Source organism: Malania oleifera, chromosome 8 (assembly GCF_029873635.1).
Source record: "Malania oleifera isolate guangnan ecotype guangnan chromosome 8, ASM2987363v1, whole genome shotgun sequence".
Taxonomy (NCBI): domain Eukaryota; kingdom Viridiplantae; phylum Streptophyta; class Magnoliopsida; order Santalales; family Ximeniaceae; genus Malania; species Malania oleifera.
The window spans coordinates 68949307-68967705 of record NC_080424.1 but is presented as its reverse complement, the minus strand read 5'-3'; the positions used below and the strand labels follow the sequence as shown (position 1 = coordinate 68967705).

The 18399-nt window shown below is 36.3% G+C and overlaps 1 protein-coding gene across 2 annotated transcripts; it reads right to left on the bottom strand.

Moving 5' to 3' along the window:
• Positions 1–465: 465 nt before the first annotated feature.
• On the bottom strand, positions 466–9078 carry LOC131161278 (probable inactive poly [ADP-ribose] polymerase SRO3). Of its 2 annotated transcripts, none has more exons than XM_058116924.1 (4): positions 7908–9078; positions 7582–7823; positions 2337–2485; positions 466–1040 (listed from the first exon to the last, which is right to left on the bottom strand). In XM_058116924.1, exons 1-4 carry the CDS (start codon positions 8867–8869, stop codon positions 939–941), a joined length of 1455 nt encoding a protein of 484 aa, XP_057972907.1. In that variant the 5' UTR covers positions 8870–9078; the 3' UTR covers positions 466–938. The 2 variants fall into 2 exon arrangements, with proteins under 2 accessions (XP_057972907.1, XP_057972908.1); XM_058116925.1 differs by having other exon boundaries at positions 2337–2476; positions 7908–9077.
• Positions 9079–18399: the final 9321 nt, after the last annotated feature.

Below are 18399 nucleotides of genomic sequence, written 5' to 3'. Positions count from 1 at the left end.
AAATATTATTTGATTTAAAGATGAAAATGAGCACTTTTTTAATTAAGTTTTTTAATTTATTTTAATTTTATAAATATTAACCAAACAGGTTGTCGGTTTCTGGTTTTTATTTTCTGCTCCTGATTTTTGGTTTTCATTTTTGATTTTTTTTTTTTCTGAAACTTTTGTGACACCAAATGGCTCCTAAAATGATAATTTCTCAAATAAAAATATTCAATAATTTTAAAGATATGATCCTAATTAAAATGCCATAAATAAAATCAATTTCCCATGTGGATTCCATCAAGAGATCTTCCAACTTTCTTTGCCTTTTACCAGGTTAAAACTTTAAAAGAAAAAAATTGCAACCCCATCATAAAAATCATAATGATGGACTAACAATACCTAGTTCATGCGCTTGTACACACACATAGAAGAAATGCAAAAAGTACATTCTTTCATCCCTAGCAGCTTATTCCTCTTAAATTCCATAATAATCATATATTCATCTTACCCATTCCAATAAATTCACAAAGGAAATAAGGATTGAAAGCACTACTTAAAGGTTTTTTTTTTTGGTCCACTAGAAGCCCAAGTTGGGCCTAGGCTACACAACGGGAGGTAGCCTATCTCCCATCCCATACCATTTCCCATCCCTCTCCACCTGAGCCTCCAATATGAAAATCACAAGCTTTAACTAAGATATCCCTCGGGGTACAAAGCATTACTCAAAAGCTAAAAGAACATTTCTAAAGTGAACATGAAGCATATTTGCTACATGTATCACGGATTCCTTCCCTTCCCCCCTCCCCCACACCAAAAAAAAAAAAAAGTTTTATAGGGTGAGCCCTTCATATAACTTAATTGTGGAGCAACATCAATTGTTGTTGTACCAAAACAACAAAGCACAAGAAGAGTGTTCCTAAATGTTTTGAAAGAAACAAAAAGTCCAAAAAACGTCATTTTGAGGCACGGATCTCACGAATTGTTGAAGAAAGTACTTCATCTCCAACAATTGAACGTAACTGTTTTACAAAATGGTCTTTTGGCAACTCACCGCCCTGCAATAAATAATCAACAATAGCGATCAGCCATATTATCCGTCTCTTTTTTATAAGGGAATAACATTTTTATTAAAGAAATGAAATTTCTCTTGTGAAAGTTGTCCCACCTTGGACATTTATTAAAGAAAAGAGTATAGAAAACAGAGTACCAGAAGTTCATGCAGTAAAGAAAAACCAAAATACATAAGAAAAAAGGAATCACAAAATAATCAAACTGGCAAACGAGACAAGTCACACACATAGAGATGCATAAACAACCTATGACGCCAAGACCCACTGCCACAATATTGTCCACTTTGACGTGAACCCCTCAGTTTTAAAGCATGTTGTGACAAGAGGTCCCAAACCCACATATATAGTTGAGGCCCTTCTCCTCCCTGAGCAAAGTGGGACTCCTCCCCACCCTAAGATGACACTCTTAGGTTGTCTGTTTCACCCGAATCAGTAGTCTATTGACATAGCAGGTACCACCCACATATTGGGACTTCTCATCCCTAGCAGTCGGATCCAACTCGAATACCATACTGGCATACTTGTCCAAAGTCATTACCACAAGATATTGCCTACTTTGGCATGAACCCCTCATGATTTTAAAACACATCAAGACATGTGGAGGTCACAAACACACATGAGGTCATTCTCCTCCCCAAGCAAAGTGGGACTCCTCCCCAGTGCAAGATGACACTCTAGGGTTGTCCTATTGCACACAAAAAATAGACCATTGATTCAAGTGAAGACACGCTGCCCAAGAGTGTCATCTTGGGGTGGGAAGGAGTCCCACTTCGCTCAAGAAGAAGGCCTTGCTATATACGTGGCTTTGGGACCTGTACTACCGTGTTTTAAAACCATAAGTGGTTCACCCCAAAGTGAACAATATCGTGTTGACAGACAGCTAATTCAGGTGAGACAAATGCCAAAAGTGCCATCTTGGGGTGGGGAGGAGTCCCACTTCACTCGGGGAGGAGAAGGGCCTCGGCTATATATGTGGGTTTAAGACCTCCACCAGTCACAATGCATTTTAAAACAGTGAGTGGTTCACCCCAAAGCAAACAATATCATGGCAGTGGGTCCAGGCATTACAAGACCACCATATCCCAAAGCAAACATCTGCAGTGAATTTTACCCTAGAAAATTCTCAAATTCCCCTATAATTCTGGGATAATGGAAGAGGCATAACCTCATTCTTAAAATCAAAAATAATACAAATGTCATAATGCAGTTTCTAATTTAAGAAAACACACAACCAGCACATAACAAGCTTTTTTCTAACATAAAAAAAACGAACTACTTTACCTCATATATTCTGCACAAAGTCTCCAATTCAGTAACTTCTTGAAGAGGAAGTGAATTCTTCAACTTGGAAAAAAATTTGATAGTCAACATATTCCACGCAATAGGAACCCAGTCCATTGATCTTAATCCTCTAAATCGACCTGACAAAACTAATAGAAAACTTGATCTCCATAAAGGAAATAAAGCAAAAACAAAATGCAATATTGACGACATAGCATTGGTGTCCATCTTTCATTTTATACACACGCACGCACACCTATCTAGATCTTCTATATTTGTAAATATACTGTTATGGTTATTTTGGTCTTTTAGTAATATTATTATTGTGTTAGTATTATGTTAGTGTAAGTTTGTAAGGGTATTATGATCATTGGTATGTATGTAAACATATATTATAAGACCTATCATTGTGATTAAGTCTTTGAATTCACCAAATACTTTAACATGGTATCACAGCATGATCCAACCAAACCCTTAAGCCTCATAGCCACTACCAAAACCAAACCCTAAACCTCAAACCCATCACTAAAAGCAAACCTTAAACCTCAAACCTGCTGCTGTACAATATCATACGCACCACCAAAGACTAGAAGGCAGTCAAGGCATTGCCATAAAACATAGTCGTCGCCTCGTCAGCCAAAAAAAAAAAACCAGGACACTACTGCCCTTTCTAAAACTCAAAGAAACGCTCCAATATTTTGCAAAAATGACAGCTAAAACTCTCCCAGAACTTGCCGATCTACCTGCCTACCAAATTTCACTTCCAAAGGTACCCCCACACGCTGCCATGTGCTGGCTGGAAGCCAATAGTTCCAACTCCATACGCCAGCCCATGAGAGTAACCTAAGCAAGTTTTTTTTCTCCAATTTCTTCTAAAATGCCCTAAATACTCCCATACATCATAATATGAAGGTATTGGTCATGTATTTTGGTCAAAACTTGAAGATTTTTTTATTGTTAGCTCATAGCGATGTGATAGTGGTTGTTGTTTGATACCATTAGGGTTGTGTGTTGGTTTTATGGGAATGTGTGTTGGCTCCTTAGATTAGTGGCAGTCTTGTGCTAGTTGATTCATGACTTATTCATGGTGGTGACCTTGTCCGTGGTAGTTTCGGTTGTTCCAACTTAACCTTGTTATTGTGGGTTTAAGTTCGTAGGTGTTGAGATGGAGTCCTTGAAAACCAAAAGTATGTTTCCTTCGTCATTGACACATGTAAGAAACAAGAAGCTGGATGGAAAGAATTATGTATGGTGGTCTAACACTATCAATATCTATTTGACGGGCCTAAGTAAATCAAAACACTTGTTTCAATCTGATCCTATCAATGACAAAGGAGAAGAAATGTGGGTTCAAGAAGATGCATTGATTCTCTCCTTTATGGAACTTAATGGAACCCTAGATTGCACGGATGTGCATGCATCTGGATGTATGAAACAAGATTTGGATTATGTTAAGCTCCTATATTCTAGTAATATTACGTATATGTATGATCTATCCCTACCTCCCTGGAGTATTTTCAATTACAACAAGGAGATAAGAGTGTCACAAAGTACTTTCTAGAGATGAAGCGTATCTATGAGGAGCTTTACATCATGCAACCCATAATTGCCGATGTTTATGAGATACGAAAGCAGATGGAGTAGATGACAATTCTTTAAGTTCTAAAAGGTTTGAAACCCGAGTTTGAGGTTGTCCAGTCCCAAATTCTTGGTAGTCCAAAGTGATCATCCTTTGTCGATGTTTATTTTGGCGTACTTCATGCTTCTTCCAACACACATTCCCCAACCCTTGCATTTAGTGTTTCCAATCCTAGTCCTAACAAAACTGCTTTCGCTACACAGTGTGATTCTAGTTTCCAATCAAGCAATCAAAAAAGTTCTCAAAGTGGTTAAGTGGTTGTGGTGGAAGAGATGGACGAGGTAAACGGATTCCTCCTAGGACCACCCTTTGTTGATGAGGAAGTCATACTATTGAGTAGTGTTGGGATCTCCATGGTAAACCTCCTCATGTCCCCAATGCAGCCACCACAGATTTCACACTTTCGGGCCCCAAGTAGGGGGCAACATACTACATCTATGTCAAGGGAAGCGTACTCCAAAATTACGATAATATCAAGCACCCGGCAAGCTTCTCTTCCCATTGCATCTCTTGCTCAAAAAAGTAGCCCTATAGCTTGCCGATCATCCAGTATTCGTCCTAGCCCTTGGGTTATAAATTCAATGCCCACTAATTATATCATAGGTATACCTAATTTCTTCTCTACTCTTTAGCATCCTAAAAACTTAACCCGTGTTATTCTTGCTGACAGGTCCACCACTGCCATTAAGGGAATAGGAATTGTAAATACCACTTCCTCTATTTCACTTCATTCGGTTTTGCATATTCCCAAGTTCCCTTTTAATCTTATATCAGTCAATAAGATTTCTAGAATCATAGATTGTTCAGCGACAATCTTCCCTAATTCTGTGGTCATTCAAAATTTGAAGACAAGGAAGACAATTGGAAAAGAGAGTGAAACTGGGGGATTTAACCACTTTGAGCCGCTATGCCCTTCCATTGACCGCATTGTTGCTACCACACCACTCCAAATCCATTGTCACCTTGTTCATTCGTCATTGGAAAAATTAAAACCACTAGTTCCTTCTTTGATTCATGTGTCTAACTAGTGTTGAATGTTTGTCTTGTTAGTTAGGAAAGCATCATCGTGTCCCTTTTGCTTCCTAAGTCAATAAACAGGCAACAAGCCCTTTTATGCTAGTGGGACTTACAATCACTATTCCTTTAACGGCATCCCATCTCCAACTTTGTTTGCTCTGACTTTTTTGTCACCCTCCTACTATTGTTGAGTTACTACTTTATCCTCTTTCTCTTCCTAAATTTGTTTCTAACTCCTTAGCCAGTAATGCAATGGTTGAAGAGATTAGTGCATTACAAGAAATGATACTTAGGAATTGATATCTCATCCTCCTGATAAGTCTACAGTCAATTGTTATTGGGCATATACTATGAAAGTCAACTCTAATGGTTTTGGCTCGTTTGAAGGCACAACTTGTTGCCAAAGGGCAAAATCAGATGTATGATTTGGATTATTCCAATGCATTCTGCCCGGTCGCCAAACTTACTTTAGTACATTTGTTCATCTTCTTGGCCGCCACTTATCACTAGCCTCTACATCAATTAGATGTGAAGAATGCCTTCTTGCATGGTGATCTTGAGGAGGTGGTCTACATCCTCAACCACCTGGTTTGTTGCTCAAGGAGAGTCGGGCTTAATGTGTCAAACTCAAGAAGTCATTATATGTCTTAGAACAATCTCACAAAGCATGGTTGGTCGATTCAGTGTTATAGTAATTAAGTAGATCACCCTGTGTTTTATCGTCATACTCCATCCAAGTAGGATTCTATTTATTGTGTACGTGGATGATATCGTGATTACCAATGATGGTGATCAATGTATTCAAGGCCGAAGACACATTCTATAGACTAAGCTCCAGACCAAAGATTTGGGACCATTAAGGTAATTCAAAGATATAGAAGTATCTAAATCTCAGTACTATGGGAACCGTTTTGTCACAGAAGAAGTATGTTCTTGATCTTTTAGATGAAACTGGGTTGTTGTGAGCCAAACCAGTTGATAAACCCATGAATCCTAACTACTGATGCCAAATATGGGTGATTTGTTGCCCAACCCAAGACAGAACCAAAGACTTGTTGGAAGTTGACTTATCGTGCGTTTTATTGTCATACTCCATCCAATAGGATTCGATAACATTGTGATTACCAATGTTGATGATCAAGGTATTCAAAGCCTAAAACACTACCAGTAGATTAAGTTCTGGACCAAAGATTTAGGACCATTGAGGTACTTCTTAGGTGCAAAAGTATCCAGATCTCGAACTACGGGAACCATTTTGTCACAAATGAAGTATGTTCTTGATATTTTGGATAAATCTAGGTTGTTGGGATCCAAACCTATTGATGCACCCATGAATCCTAGCAGCTAGTGCCAAATATGGATGATTTGTTGCCCAACTCAAGACTGAGACTTATTGGAAAGTTGAATTATCTCATAGTCACTTAACCAAATATATCTTTTGCAGCAAGTGTTGAGAGTTAATTTCTAGATTATTCGAAGACAAGTCATTGGGATGCAGTAATTTGCTTCCTGATGTATCTCAAAGATGCACTTCAGATAGGTCTCTCATACCGAGATCAAAGTCACACATATATTCAAGGATATATGGATGCAGATTGGGCTAGGTCACCTTCCAACAAATTGTTGGTGGTAATTTGGTTTAGGATGAGTAAGAAACAAATTATAGCGGCCAAACTAAGTGTTGAGTCAAAGTATAAGGTCATGGATTGCACTATATGTAGACTAGTTTGGTTGAAAAACATGTTGGAAGAACTGAGTTTTCCACATTCTCGATATATGGAATTGATGTGTGATAATCAAGTTGCTCTTATATTGCCTCCAACCTAGTCTTCCAAGAGCGAACAAAACGCTTTTAAATTGATTGCAACTTTGCCCAAAAGAAACTTGTGAAAAAGCTCATTACAATCACTTATGTGAAGTCTAATGTGCGGCTTGCTAACTTGCTTACTAAAGGTTTGGGGGGTGCTCATGTTAAATTCATTTGTAACAAGTTAGAGGCATATGATATCTATGCTCCAACTTGAGGGGGGCATGTTAGTACTTTGTTAATGTGAGTTAGTTAGGGTATTATGGTCATTGGTATGTACTTAACAGATATTGTAAATAGAGGTTGAGACCTGTCATACTGATTAGGTCTTTCAATTCACCAAATACTTCAACATATATGAAAGGGTTTCACCACTTCATGTGTCAATTTTTCATACCCTTACACAAATAGTAAAGATAATGTTGTAGAAAAATATTAAGCATTCATGGACTAAGTAGAACCAACCCACGAATTATATTATAAGTAACAGATAATTAATCTAAATTACAAATTTTTCTTCGGCATATTTTTCAATATTCTAACATAATCCATTGAGTTAGAAACTTCAATTAGAAAAATACTAGACTATTCTTTGTCCAATAATTTGCAAAAATTCATATTATGACAATGAATCAGTGCAACATACAAAAAAATAGAATTAAAGTAAACTGCAAAATAAATTCATTATATAAAATAAATGAGAACATATTACACGTGCATAGCTTTTATTCATTCCTAGTGTGTGTATCAAACTAGATAGAGCCAACAAGAATCATATTTACCTGCCATTTGATTAAAAGATTTGTAGCTGACAACACACAGAGGTAGAATGTAACTGTTCATATTGGCGCTCCAAACCACATACCATTTAGGATTATTGACATCATCCACACCAGTATCAAAATTTACATTAGAAGGGTAAGTTTGTTTAGACCCCACGTCAACCTTTTCAACATTGCCCAATACAACTCGGCACAAAACTACATGCTTCTCACCGTTATCATCTGCATCTGATAGCAAAGCACTGAAAAACAAATCAACAATAGTTAAGGATTACTCCAATGAAATAGTCAAAATGAAGTTAAAGACAAATGAAATAAGTAGATACCTGACATAGGGTAGGCCTACAGGAGACAAGTATACACCAACACCGTAAATTCCAGAGCCACAACTCTTGCTAGGTAACCCAAACCCATGTGTCAAAATGCTAGCCACAGCTTCTGCCGATGTCCCGTGCCAAGCAAGTGTTGTGTTACACGTGCCACGAGCAGCCTTGATTATGTTCATATGCTTCTGGAAATTTTCTGTACGAGCTCTTCCTAGAGGATCCATGCGCGTCCACTGGTGAATTGCCGTAATTGTAGCTTCAGGTTCGATTCTACTGATTCCACTCAGAAACAACTGTTTAACAGTGGAATGGACCTTCTCTCCTTCTCTCAACAATGTCACATTCGCCCATTTATGTGTTCCTGAATCTCTAGCAACAATTTGTTGCTTCTTCGATACATGTTCTTGATTATTGGAAGAACTTTCACCGGTTCCTTCTTCTTTTTCTTCTTCAGATTCCAATAACTCTCTCTTCCTCTTGCCTAAATTCCCGTCGACACTAATCGTAATCTCAAGTTTCAGATCTTCCGGAACAGCATTGCGCTCTCCCCCAACGAACACTTTGGGGAAAAAACACTTCCCATTCACATCAATCCATGCAATAGATCGCTCACTCCCTGTTTCGAGATCAATCTGCAGCATCCGAAGAAAATCAAAGAGGTGCATAGACCCTTCGATCGGAACATCAACCGCCGGCTTGCCCTCCAGGAATCCAAATCTCAGCCTTTCAACAACTTCCCCCGGTAAATCAACCCAAGACCCGTCTTGGTAGAACATGCATCGCGACGGAGCAGCGCTGCGTTTGAAATTCAAGTGGTTTTGAATCACTAATTGAGTAGAACAACCACTGGACACACGATTGCATTGTCTTCTAGGGTTTGATGAAGAAGACATCGATGCTCCCGGAGGAACCTTAACCCTAATTTTTTCTAAAATCTTCTTTGCTCCATTCCTTTTATCCATACGGTCTTGTGTATAAATATATACAAAACTAAAAACCAAAAACCTAGCGCTAATCTAAATCAATCTCCGCATTAATTCAAATTCTGCGGGGCCTCTTCCTTCTTTTCCAGAAGGATCAAGACATTTCAATTTAAAACTTGAATAAATGAAGAGAAGGAAGAACGGTACAATAACGACCGAATGGAGCACTGGACGCTCTGTTTACTGTTTTCTTATTTATAGGTGCAGGCAGGTCCACGAGGAGGTAGAATCGTGATGAATTTACCATTTTGTCCCCAGTACGAAGTCGGTGGCCCGTATTGATTTGAATTTTAGTGGGGATATTTTGGTCATTTAGTTCATTTTCTGCCGTTGCAGCAGGGATTCTGTCGCCGTGCCGGATTGAAGTTCAACCTAATCTGGAATCCGGAGGCTGACCTGTGGGCGACATCTCTTGCGGGGTAAGGCAGCTGACATTTTGTGTGCTGCTTTGGACCGGGCTTTCCTTTATTTTTAATTTTCAATTACTTCGGCCCAAAGAAATTTTGAGAATTTATGCCTTGCGACTTTTAGGTTCAAAGTCCCCCTTTTAACCTTTTTTTTTTTTTTTTTTTTTTTGAGTGGACCACGAACTTTGTGTGTGAATAAATTTTCAATGGCCTTTTCCTGAAGCATCCGATTGAGCCAGCGGGGCAAAAATTTAAGTGGGGATAGAATTTGACCTTTTGCTTTATTTTTCTTATCGGCTTTCCAAAGAATTAATATATGCTCTAATTTTATTTTGTATTTCCCCTCCTTGTCTTTGTGATATTCATTAAAAGTTTTATTGAACAAAGCCAATAATTAGTGGCTTTTTCATAGTTTTAATTTTTTTACGGCAAATGATTTATAGCTAAAGTGGAGAAATCTAAAATTTATTTAAATATATAATCATCTTCTATTATTATTTTTTTTTTTTTCCCGCAAAGCACAGAATGCTTTCATCTATCAAAAAAAAAAAATATTATTAAGTGTGTTGTTGGTCGTGCGCAACTGTGATATCGGTGAAAGAAAATGATACTGGTATGTTGTTATGATAACAATGGTGACGTAAAAAATTAACTCATATAATTTTTACTCATATTTTCGTGAAATGTGCAACATATAAATAAACTCATACTACACAATTTTTGTATAAAAATATATTTTCTTTGATAGAAATTAATGATGTAAAATATCCAAGGGATTTAGAACATTTTTTGACTTAAAAATAAACGCAAGTATATTAAAGATAAAACTGATATAATTAAATATGCGTGCATAAAAATTTGGGATAATTTTATGAAAATAACTAGCATAATCAAAATTTACTTACAAATAAACTCGGGTGAAGAGATCCTCCAAAAGTTACTCCAAGGCTTTCCATTTTTGCTCTCAATCACGTATTAATTCGAAATTGACAACAATGATGATTGCATGGATAGTAAAGAATTTATTTTCGGTTATTTATTTAGTGTTTGTTCTTTTTCCAACTATTAGCTTTTTGTGTAAGCAAACGCCTATGCAATATACACGATTTCATGTTTGTGTGCATGTGTCTGCACATGGCCAATGTGATGCAACTATGTTTAGAAAATAATTGGATGTCTACTAATACTTGAAAGAAGCAAATGTAAGTAGTTCCTTAGGGAATAATGCAATGTCTAAAATTGGGGACTTTTATATTAGAGGTCTTGGATTTGTATTCTAATAAAGATAATAAGGAGTATTAGATGGGAGATGGGATGCCTCCCATTGTATAACTCAAACCTGTTACGAGTTTCTAATTACATGTACATATTTTTAATGATGCTTCATTTATTTTTATATGCTACTGAAAATTTGAGAACAATTCCAACATTCTCAATTACATATTGCTGCTCTAGTTGTTATGGTTGATATAATTAGGCACATTAGTTGTTGCGAACTTAGGCTTGTTTCTTTTTAACTAGGGAGTTGTAGTTAATATAGGTTTTCGGAGAAGTTTGACCCAATATTGGGATATATTGTTTTGAATTCGGCCCTTGTGAAATCTAAACAACATTTTATTTTCTTTAATTTTCTTTTTTTTTTTTAAACATCCTGTGCCACCTTATTGCATATTCAAAAGTGTATGCAATTGTTTTGTGCGGGGAGAGAGAGAGAGAGAGACTTTTGTCTCAATTCTATTTACGAAAAAATTTAAGGTATGTTTGTTTAGATGGTGATTTGAAAATCAAAATCAAAATTAGAAGGCGTTGAAATTAAAAATGAAAAGACAAATTCCTCTCCTATATTGGTTTGATATAAAAGTAAATCAAAATTTAATTGAAGTATTTGGTGGGTGCAAAAATAAATGAATTGATATTTTAATTTATAAATTATGCTACTACATAGTATAAAATTTGTGTATATTTAATATAAATAATATCATAAATCAATAATTATTCTATAATATGAAATATACTTAATTGCATGATAATTATTTTTTATCAATATTAAGATCACCATCATGCACTAATGGTGGGTTTTATGTCTGGGAGATCTACCACCGAAGCTATTTATCTTTTAAGAAGATTAATGGAAAAGTTTATGAAAAATAAGAGGGACTTGCATATGATATTTATTGACCTTGAGAAAGCATATGATAGGATACTTAGGGAAGTTCTATGTGTTAGGAATATACGAACAAATTCCCGAAACCTGTGAGAAACAAATAGAGAAAGAATAACGCCAAAGAAAAATTCAATCACACGCACAAGACAATATTTACGTGGTTCGGCAATTTTGCCTACGTCCACGGAGTTGTAGGGATTTCAATATTATCAGGAAGAAAGCACAGAGAGTGTGGCGATACAATTCTCTCGCTCTCGTTCTCTCTCACGGATACAACCACAGAACCCCTAATCACCCGAAAGCACCCTTTTATATGTTGCGCCTAGGGTTCCGTTCCGAATGGGCTCCAAAGCCTCACGGCCCAAGCCTTCGCTCCATGGACTAAGCCTTATGATAGAAATCTCTAATTAAATAGAGGTCGGGTCATCATCCAAATCAAAACATAACTAGGCTCCACAAAAGCCCAACACTATGGTGGGTTTTAGAAAAAAAAAGGGTGTATGTTGTAGGTATACCGATGTCATTAAGGATATATACGATAGAGCAATGACTAGTATAAGGACTATAGATAGAGAAATTAGAAAATTTCCAATTACCATAGGTGTACATCAAGGATTTGTTTTGAATCCTTATCTTTTTGCTTTAGTGATGGACCAATTGACTAGGAGTATTCAAAAGGAGGTTTCATGGTGTATGTTGTTTGTATATGATATTGTATTAATTGACGAAACTAGGGATGGAGTAGAGGTTGAGTTAGAATTATGGAGAGAAGCTTTGGAATCTAGAGGCTTTAGGATAAGTAGAACTAAAACAGAATATATGAAATGTAATTTTAGTAATTATAGGAGGAATATTGGAGACAAAGTTAAAATTTATGATGAAAAATAAATAGTACTTGTAGATTTTGATACCTTGGATATACTATGCAAGCTGAAAGAGAAATTGAAAATAATGTAATGCATAAAGTTAAAACAAGTTGGGTAAAATAGAGAAGTGCTTCAAGTGTGCTATGTGATTGTAGAATACCCTTAAAATTGAAAGGAAAGTTTTATAGGACAGTTACAAAACTAGGTATGCTATATGGATTGAAATGTTGGACAACGAAGAAACATAATATCCAAAAAGTAAAAGTTTCCAAGATGAGAATGCTTAGATGGATGAGTGGTACAACATTGAAAGATAAATTAATGAACGAACATATTCGTGGTAAATTAGATGTAGCTCTTATAAAAGATAATATATGGGAGGGATGACTTAGATGGTATGAACACTTGCAATGTAGGCCAGATAGTGCACCTGTGAGGAATAGTGATTTAGTTAGTTACGGGCAGTAGAAGGGGTAAGGGTAGACCTAAAATAACTTGGGAGGATATAGTGAGTAAAAATTTAATATCTTTAAATCTAACAAAATAAATGGTTCATGATCACATAAATTGGAGGAAAAAGATTCATATAACCGACCCCACTTAGTGGGACTAAGGTTTGGTTTTGTTTTTGTTGTTGTTGTTGTTGTATGCACTATATCATACTTTGCATACTATATCATATTATTTTTTTTCAATTACGCACCGGGTATCCACGTGTCCGTTTTACGTTCCATGTGACTAATCCTGCGCCCCTTTAAGTTGACCCCACAACTCCAAAGGGAAAATAAATTCAGGAGTTCAGGGGCGGAAATGAGTCTAGGAGGGTTTGAACACCTGACCTCATGAGAGGCACTCCCGTAGCCCACACTACCACCTGAACCACACCGTGGGGGTATCATATTATATTTCTTGTTATTATCTTATATTGCTATAACTATATTATTACTATAACATTTTATCTTAATTAAATTTACCAAAGTTAAATAATAATGTAAGATATTACATTATTATTATATCATTTATTCTTAAATTAAAAAGGTTAATACAATAAAAAAAAAAAACCTCCCACTTTACGTGCCACGTGGACCCGGGGGATATGTGGATACCAATAACCATCTCCAAAACTTATGAACATATGCTTGACTATTTGTGTGTTAAGATGTAAAATTCATGGGCACCTCTCATTTTTTATATATGGTTTTAATAAAAATAAATATAATTTTATGTATGTTTTATCAACATTTAAATTTTGAGTTTTGAACAGACCTCATTGTTTTACTAAAATTTTGATATAACTAAAATGTCTTTTCCTATAACTAAAATTATAAACACAACATCTTATAAATTTTTACTAAAAATATTATATTTTGTATTTATTTCACATTTAAACTCATAACTTTGTATACAATCCCACATTAAATGTGCATTAGAGAAATTTTAGACTTATAAAGATGTTTTGGACTCCAACTAAGTAAGATGCCCTTTATAGAATAAATTTGTAAATTCAATGGGCAAAACATATGATACAGTAGGTGTGAATGCATGAGAACACAAACACTTAAAAAATTTTAAGTTAAATTCCCCTGTTGGGTTAGTTTGACATGAAAAGCAAATATGGAATATAATTAAAGTGTTTAATTTGTGCAAAATTAGAATGGATTGATACTTTAATTTACTATTAATTATGCCAATACACACTATAAATAACTTCTATAAGTTAATACAAAATAATATTATATATCCATAATTATTCTATAATATTATATAATTATATAACAATTAACTTCTATTAATATTGGTATCATCATCGTTCCTTCTTATCATCATAGTTTGCTATAACAATAATATTAATAGTACATCAAATATAAATATTAACTACTTGATCAGCGAGACCTAGGGGCGGAGTACGCTGATCCATAGGTTTGGAGTCACACCAGGAGGTTCGAAGGGCTCGTTGGTGGCTGGAGTTCCTATGTAATAAAAAAAATATATAAATATTAACTAGTAAATGGGTATGTGCTACACTACGGAAGAACTTAAAACATATTTTAAATAATAATAATAATAATTTTACATATTTAATTGAAATGCTAAAACAAATATAATGTCTCCATAATATATATTACTAAAGAAACAATGTTGTAATACTAAGAACAAATTAATATTTCAAATGGATATAAAAAAATTAATACTAAGAACAAATTTAAATCAAAATTGAAAAAAAAAATATTCACAACGTACTTTGAATCCTTATTAAGTGCTTCAAATACTTATTAAGTGCTTCTAAAACTAATCCCTATTAAGTACTTTGAATCCCAATTTTAAGATATTTGAATTTGTTTTAAAGGCTTAGAAAATAGTTTACAAAGTCAATTTATAATTTATTTTTTTATAAATACCATTCAAATCTTAGTCAAATTAAAGCATAAATATTCACAACCTAATACTTTTATTAAATTATTTTATAGAAAAGTAAGGCAAAAAAATAAGAGGAAAAAATGGAGAAAAGTTTTTAAAAACTATTTTGTCATTATTTAATTCTTTGGGAGAGAAAGAGAGAGATAAAAATTATAAGGGGGAAGGGAGTAAAAGAGAAGCAAAAGAAAAAAGAAAAAAATATACGGCAACAATGTGCCCATACTTTGCTATTATTTAATTGTTTGAGAAAGGGAGATAAAATTAAAAGGAAAATGGGGGGAAGTTAAAAAAAAAAAAAAGTGAAAAACTACTTGTCAACACATGTCTTATTTGTGTGAGATTGGGAATGAAATTAAAAGGAAATAGGAAAAAAAAAAAGTGACCAAACCCTACCACTTTTGAGAATCAATATGGTACATAGCGGCTGGAAGTTATTGTGCTCAAACACTTTACATGAACAACAACTCATGGACTATGGATTGCATTATGAATCTTGTTGGTCCGGATAGGCGTCTAGAGGAGGGGTGAATAGACGTTTTTCGTAGATATGCGAATCTTCTACAAACACAAAAAATCTTGCCAAGAACTAGAGTATTATATCACAATATAAAAATAAAACAAATGACAATGGATAAGCAACACAAGAGAGAAGAGAGAAGAGAGAAGAGAAGTTTAACACAGCGATGTTAACGTGGTTCGGCACCCCGCTTATGTCCACGCCTTGAGACCAACTGAAGGATTCCCAAAATCCACTATGCGATCCTCCTTTCGGCGGAGAAGCCTATACAAACAGCTGCTCACAAAGAGCTTTTACAATGGTACTCACCTAGAGACACCTTGCAATGGCTCACAAAGAGCCTTACAATACAAGTAGTTGAAGAAAGGTAGATATAATCTTAAATGCTCCTCTTGAGCTTAATTTCACAATGTAATCCTCGCACAATATCCTCTTTTTCAATGGAGTGAAAACAAAAGCAAGAGCAAGAGGGCAAGTAGTTGCACGATGAAACCCTAAAGTAAATGCACAATGAATGATTTCAATAACTAATGAGCTTCACTGCCTTTAAGTTAATGCAAATTCAATAACTAATGAGCTTCACTGCCTTTAAGTTAATGCAAAAGACCTATTTTAAACACCAAAGGGGCAAGCTGGGCGCTGGAGAGTCGTTGGGTATTTATTGATATGAGACAAGGTGAAAACTAGCCGTTCTAGCGCATTAAATGAGGTCTGCAGCTTGAGATTCGTCGACGAGGTATTTTCTTCGTTGACGAGCTCTTCAGTGAATTTGTCGACAAAGCCCTGTTTTCGTCGACGAGTTACTGGTTCTGAAATTAGGTAGGTCCCGGTTTCTTTTCATTGAAGAGTGCCCTATGTACGTCGACGAAATGTGCACAGACTCGTCACCAAATGCCCTGTATTCGTCGACGAAGGTGCTCTGAACTTTTAGGTACTCTCGGTATATTCTCGTCAATGAGTACCCTATGTACGTCGACGAGGGTCTGTGTTCTTCTCGTCGACGAAGCCCTGTGTTTGTCGATGAGGCCCCTTTCACTATTTTAGAAATATACTTTAACTAGGATTATGTTTGAAGTAAAAAGGTCCTTATTTTAAAAAGTGATCTCTGATCTACTTTAAGATGTCTTAGGTTTAACAAAACATGTTTGAGGATTTTTAGACATCTTATGCAGTTTTTTAACTAGTTGTATGTGTGTGGGACTGTGCCTGTGTTCTAATGATATGTATGTGATATGCCAATTTTTTGCTTGTTCTTTGAGTCACACTATACACAAAGGATTGCAGAAACATTCTCTCTAACTCTCACGCTCAACTTAGAACATGTGCTTGCTATGTAGAGTCCATGAGTGCTTTGGTTTGAGTGGCCGAGTTCTGGTCATGTCACATGTTGCTTTTGGCTGGTTTGAAACTTGCTTGCTTTGGAGTCGTTCTGTGCAACTGGGCTGGACTAGAGAAAAAGGTTAGTAACCTTAAAGATCTGCTAATGGGTTGTTGTCATCAAAATACAGTTGGAATGAAAGACCCTTAACCACTTGCTCTAACATTCTCCCCATTTTTTATGATGACAATCCATTAGTATTCTTTTTGAAAATATGCTCCCCCTTACTATATGTAAATGTTTGCAATTTTAACAGTTTCCCCCCCTTAATGTATGCGTTATTTGAATGGATATTTTATTTAAATTTTCGGCAGCATGCCGTCTATAAATAAGGCATTTTCCATGTTTTTTAATCCTGCATGAAACTTATACTTAACAGTTCAGTATATCAACATTTTAGTATTCAAGCATATTAGTACTTTGCATTCAACATCAGTTCATTCATGTTCATCAATCAAAATACATGCAAAGTAATCAGTACATTAATCGCAAGTACATGCAGAGTTATCACTAGGACTACTACTATCTTATTGATAAACTACTACATCCGAAACTATAACATTTGAAGGCCTATATCTGACAATACTGCTATATCCAAAAAACATCCAAATAGATTACATATGTAGGCCTATCTATATCTATCTATTTCTCCCCCTTTGCCATTATCAAAATTGGGGGAAAAAGAGCTATGGTGGACTACTCTCGCGGGTAACCAAGTCTGTCGAAAAGAGCGGCTAAGGAAGCATCAAGAGAATCAAAGCGAGCACCATTGTTATTTTCTTGAAGGGCAAGTGTCGCATCAATAGAGTCAAAGCGAGCACGGTTACACATATCAGACTGCGTCATAGCATGCTGGATGGCGTCGAGGCACTCCAAGATATGGTCAGCTAAGGGATCCTCAGCTTCTTCATCCTCCTCCATAGCGGCCTTGACTTCATCAATCGGGGCTTGACCCTGCTCATGGGCTTTGAACCACGTGTTGGTGTCGTCGTCCTTCTTAAAATGCATGTGACGCAGGGTGGCTTCAGTGTACGTGTCCTCAGGCGCAAGTTAAATGCAGTGCATCCTTGCGGATAAGCTCAAAATGATCAAAAAAGGTCGTGAGGAGACGACCATAGGGAAGGCAACCCCGTTGCCGTTTTAGGCTTTCTTCCATGTTTTGAACTATCATAGAGGGCAAGTAAATACTGCGCCCAACCAAGAGACAATACATACAGAAGATGTCACCCAATCCCGTCCACTGATCTGAGGGAAAAGATTATAAGTAATCATATGGGGGAGGAACTGAAATTCAACTGTGAGGTCCTTGGATTTAGGGCGAGTGATGGAGGGGATACGAGGGTTACCGGTGATCAACTTGAGCACCGTGTGAGAGTCGAACAACTCAAAACGCGTGGGCCAAGAGGCCTTAAGGAGGCCTCAGATCGAATAGAGGCTACATCCGAGCACCGCAAAGAAGGTATCTTCAGAGAGACGAATGATGGTGCCGCGGACCGTGGAGTAGGCAGCAATGCCGCGATGCGATGGAACAAAGTTGGTGTAGAATTATCGAACAAGGTCCTCGCATACAAGCACTCCTAGGACAAAGAGAGCATCCCACTTGACTGCCTTGATCTTAGATAGCAATGTGGGAAAATGGAGCTGGAGAAAGTTGGATGGCATAATCTTCACGTGAACGATGTGTCATTTTACGATATCGTTGTGATATCAATTGGAGGTTGATCATGTAGCCAATCTTTGTCTAATGGCACATAATGAC

Excerpts from the sequence above, each read along its gene's own strand:
- LOC131161278 (XM_058116924.1), bottom strand. The coding sequence starts at position 8,869 with ATGGATAAAAGGAATGGAGCAAAGAAGATTTTAGAAAAAATTAGGGTT. Across the intron at positions 7,824-7,907 it reads GTAGGCCTACCCTATGTCAG|TGCTTTGCTATCAGATGCAG; the intron begins GTATCTACTTAT and ends TTTGTTTTTCAG. Across the intron at positions 2,486-7,581 it reads ATCTTTTAATCAAATGGCAG|TTTTGTCAGGTCGATTTAGA; the intron begins GTAAATATGATT and ends GTTTTCTATTAG.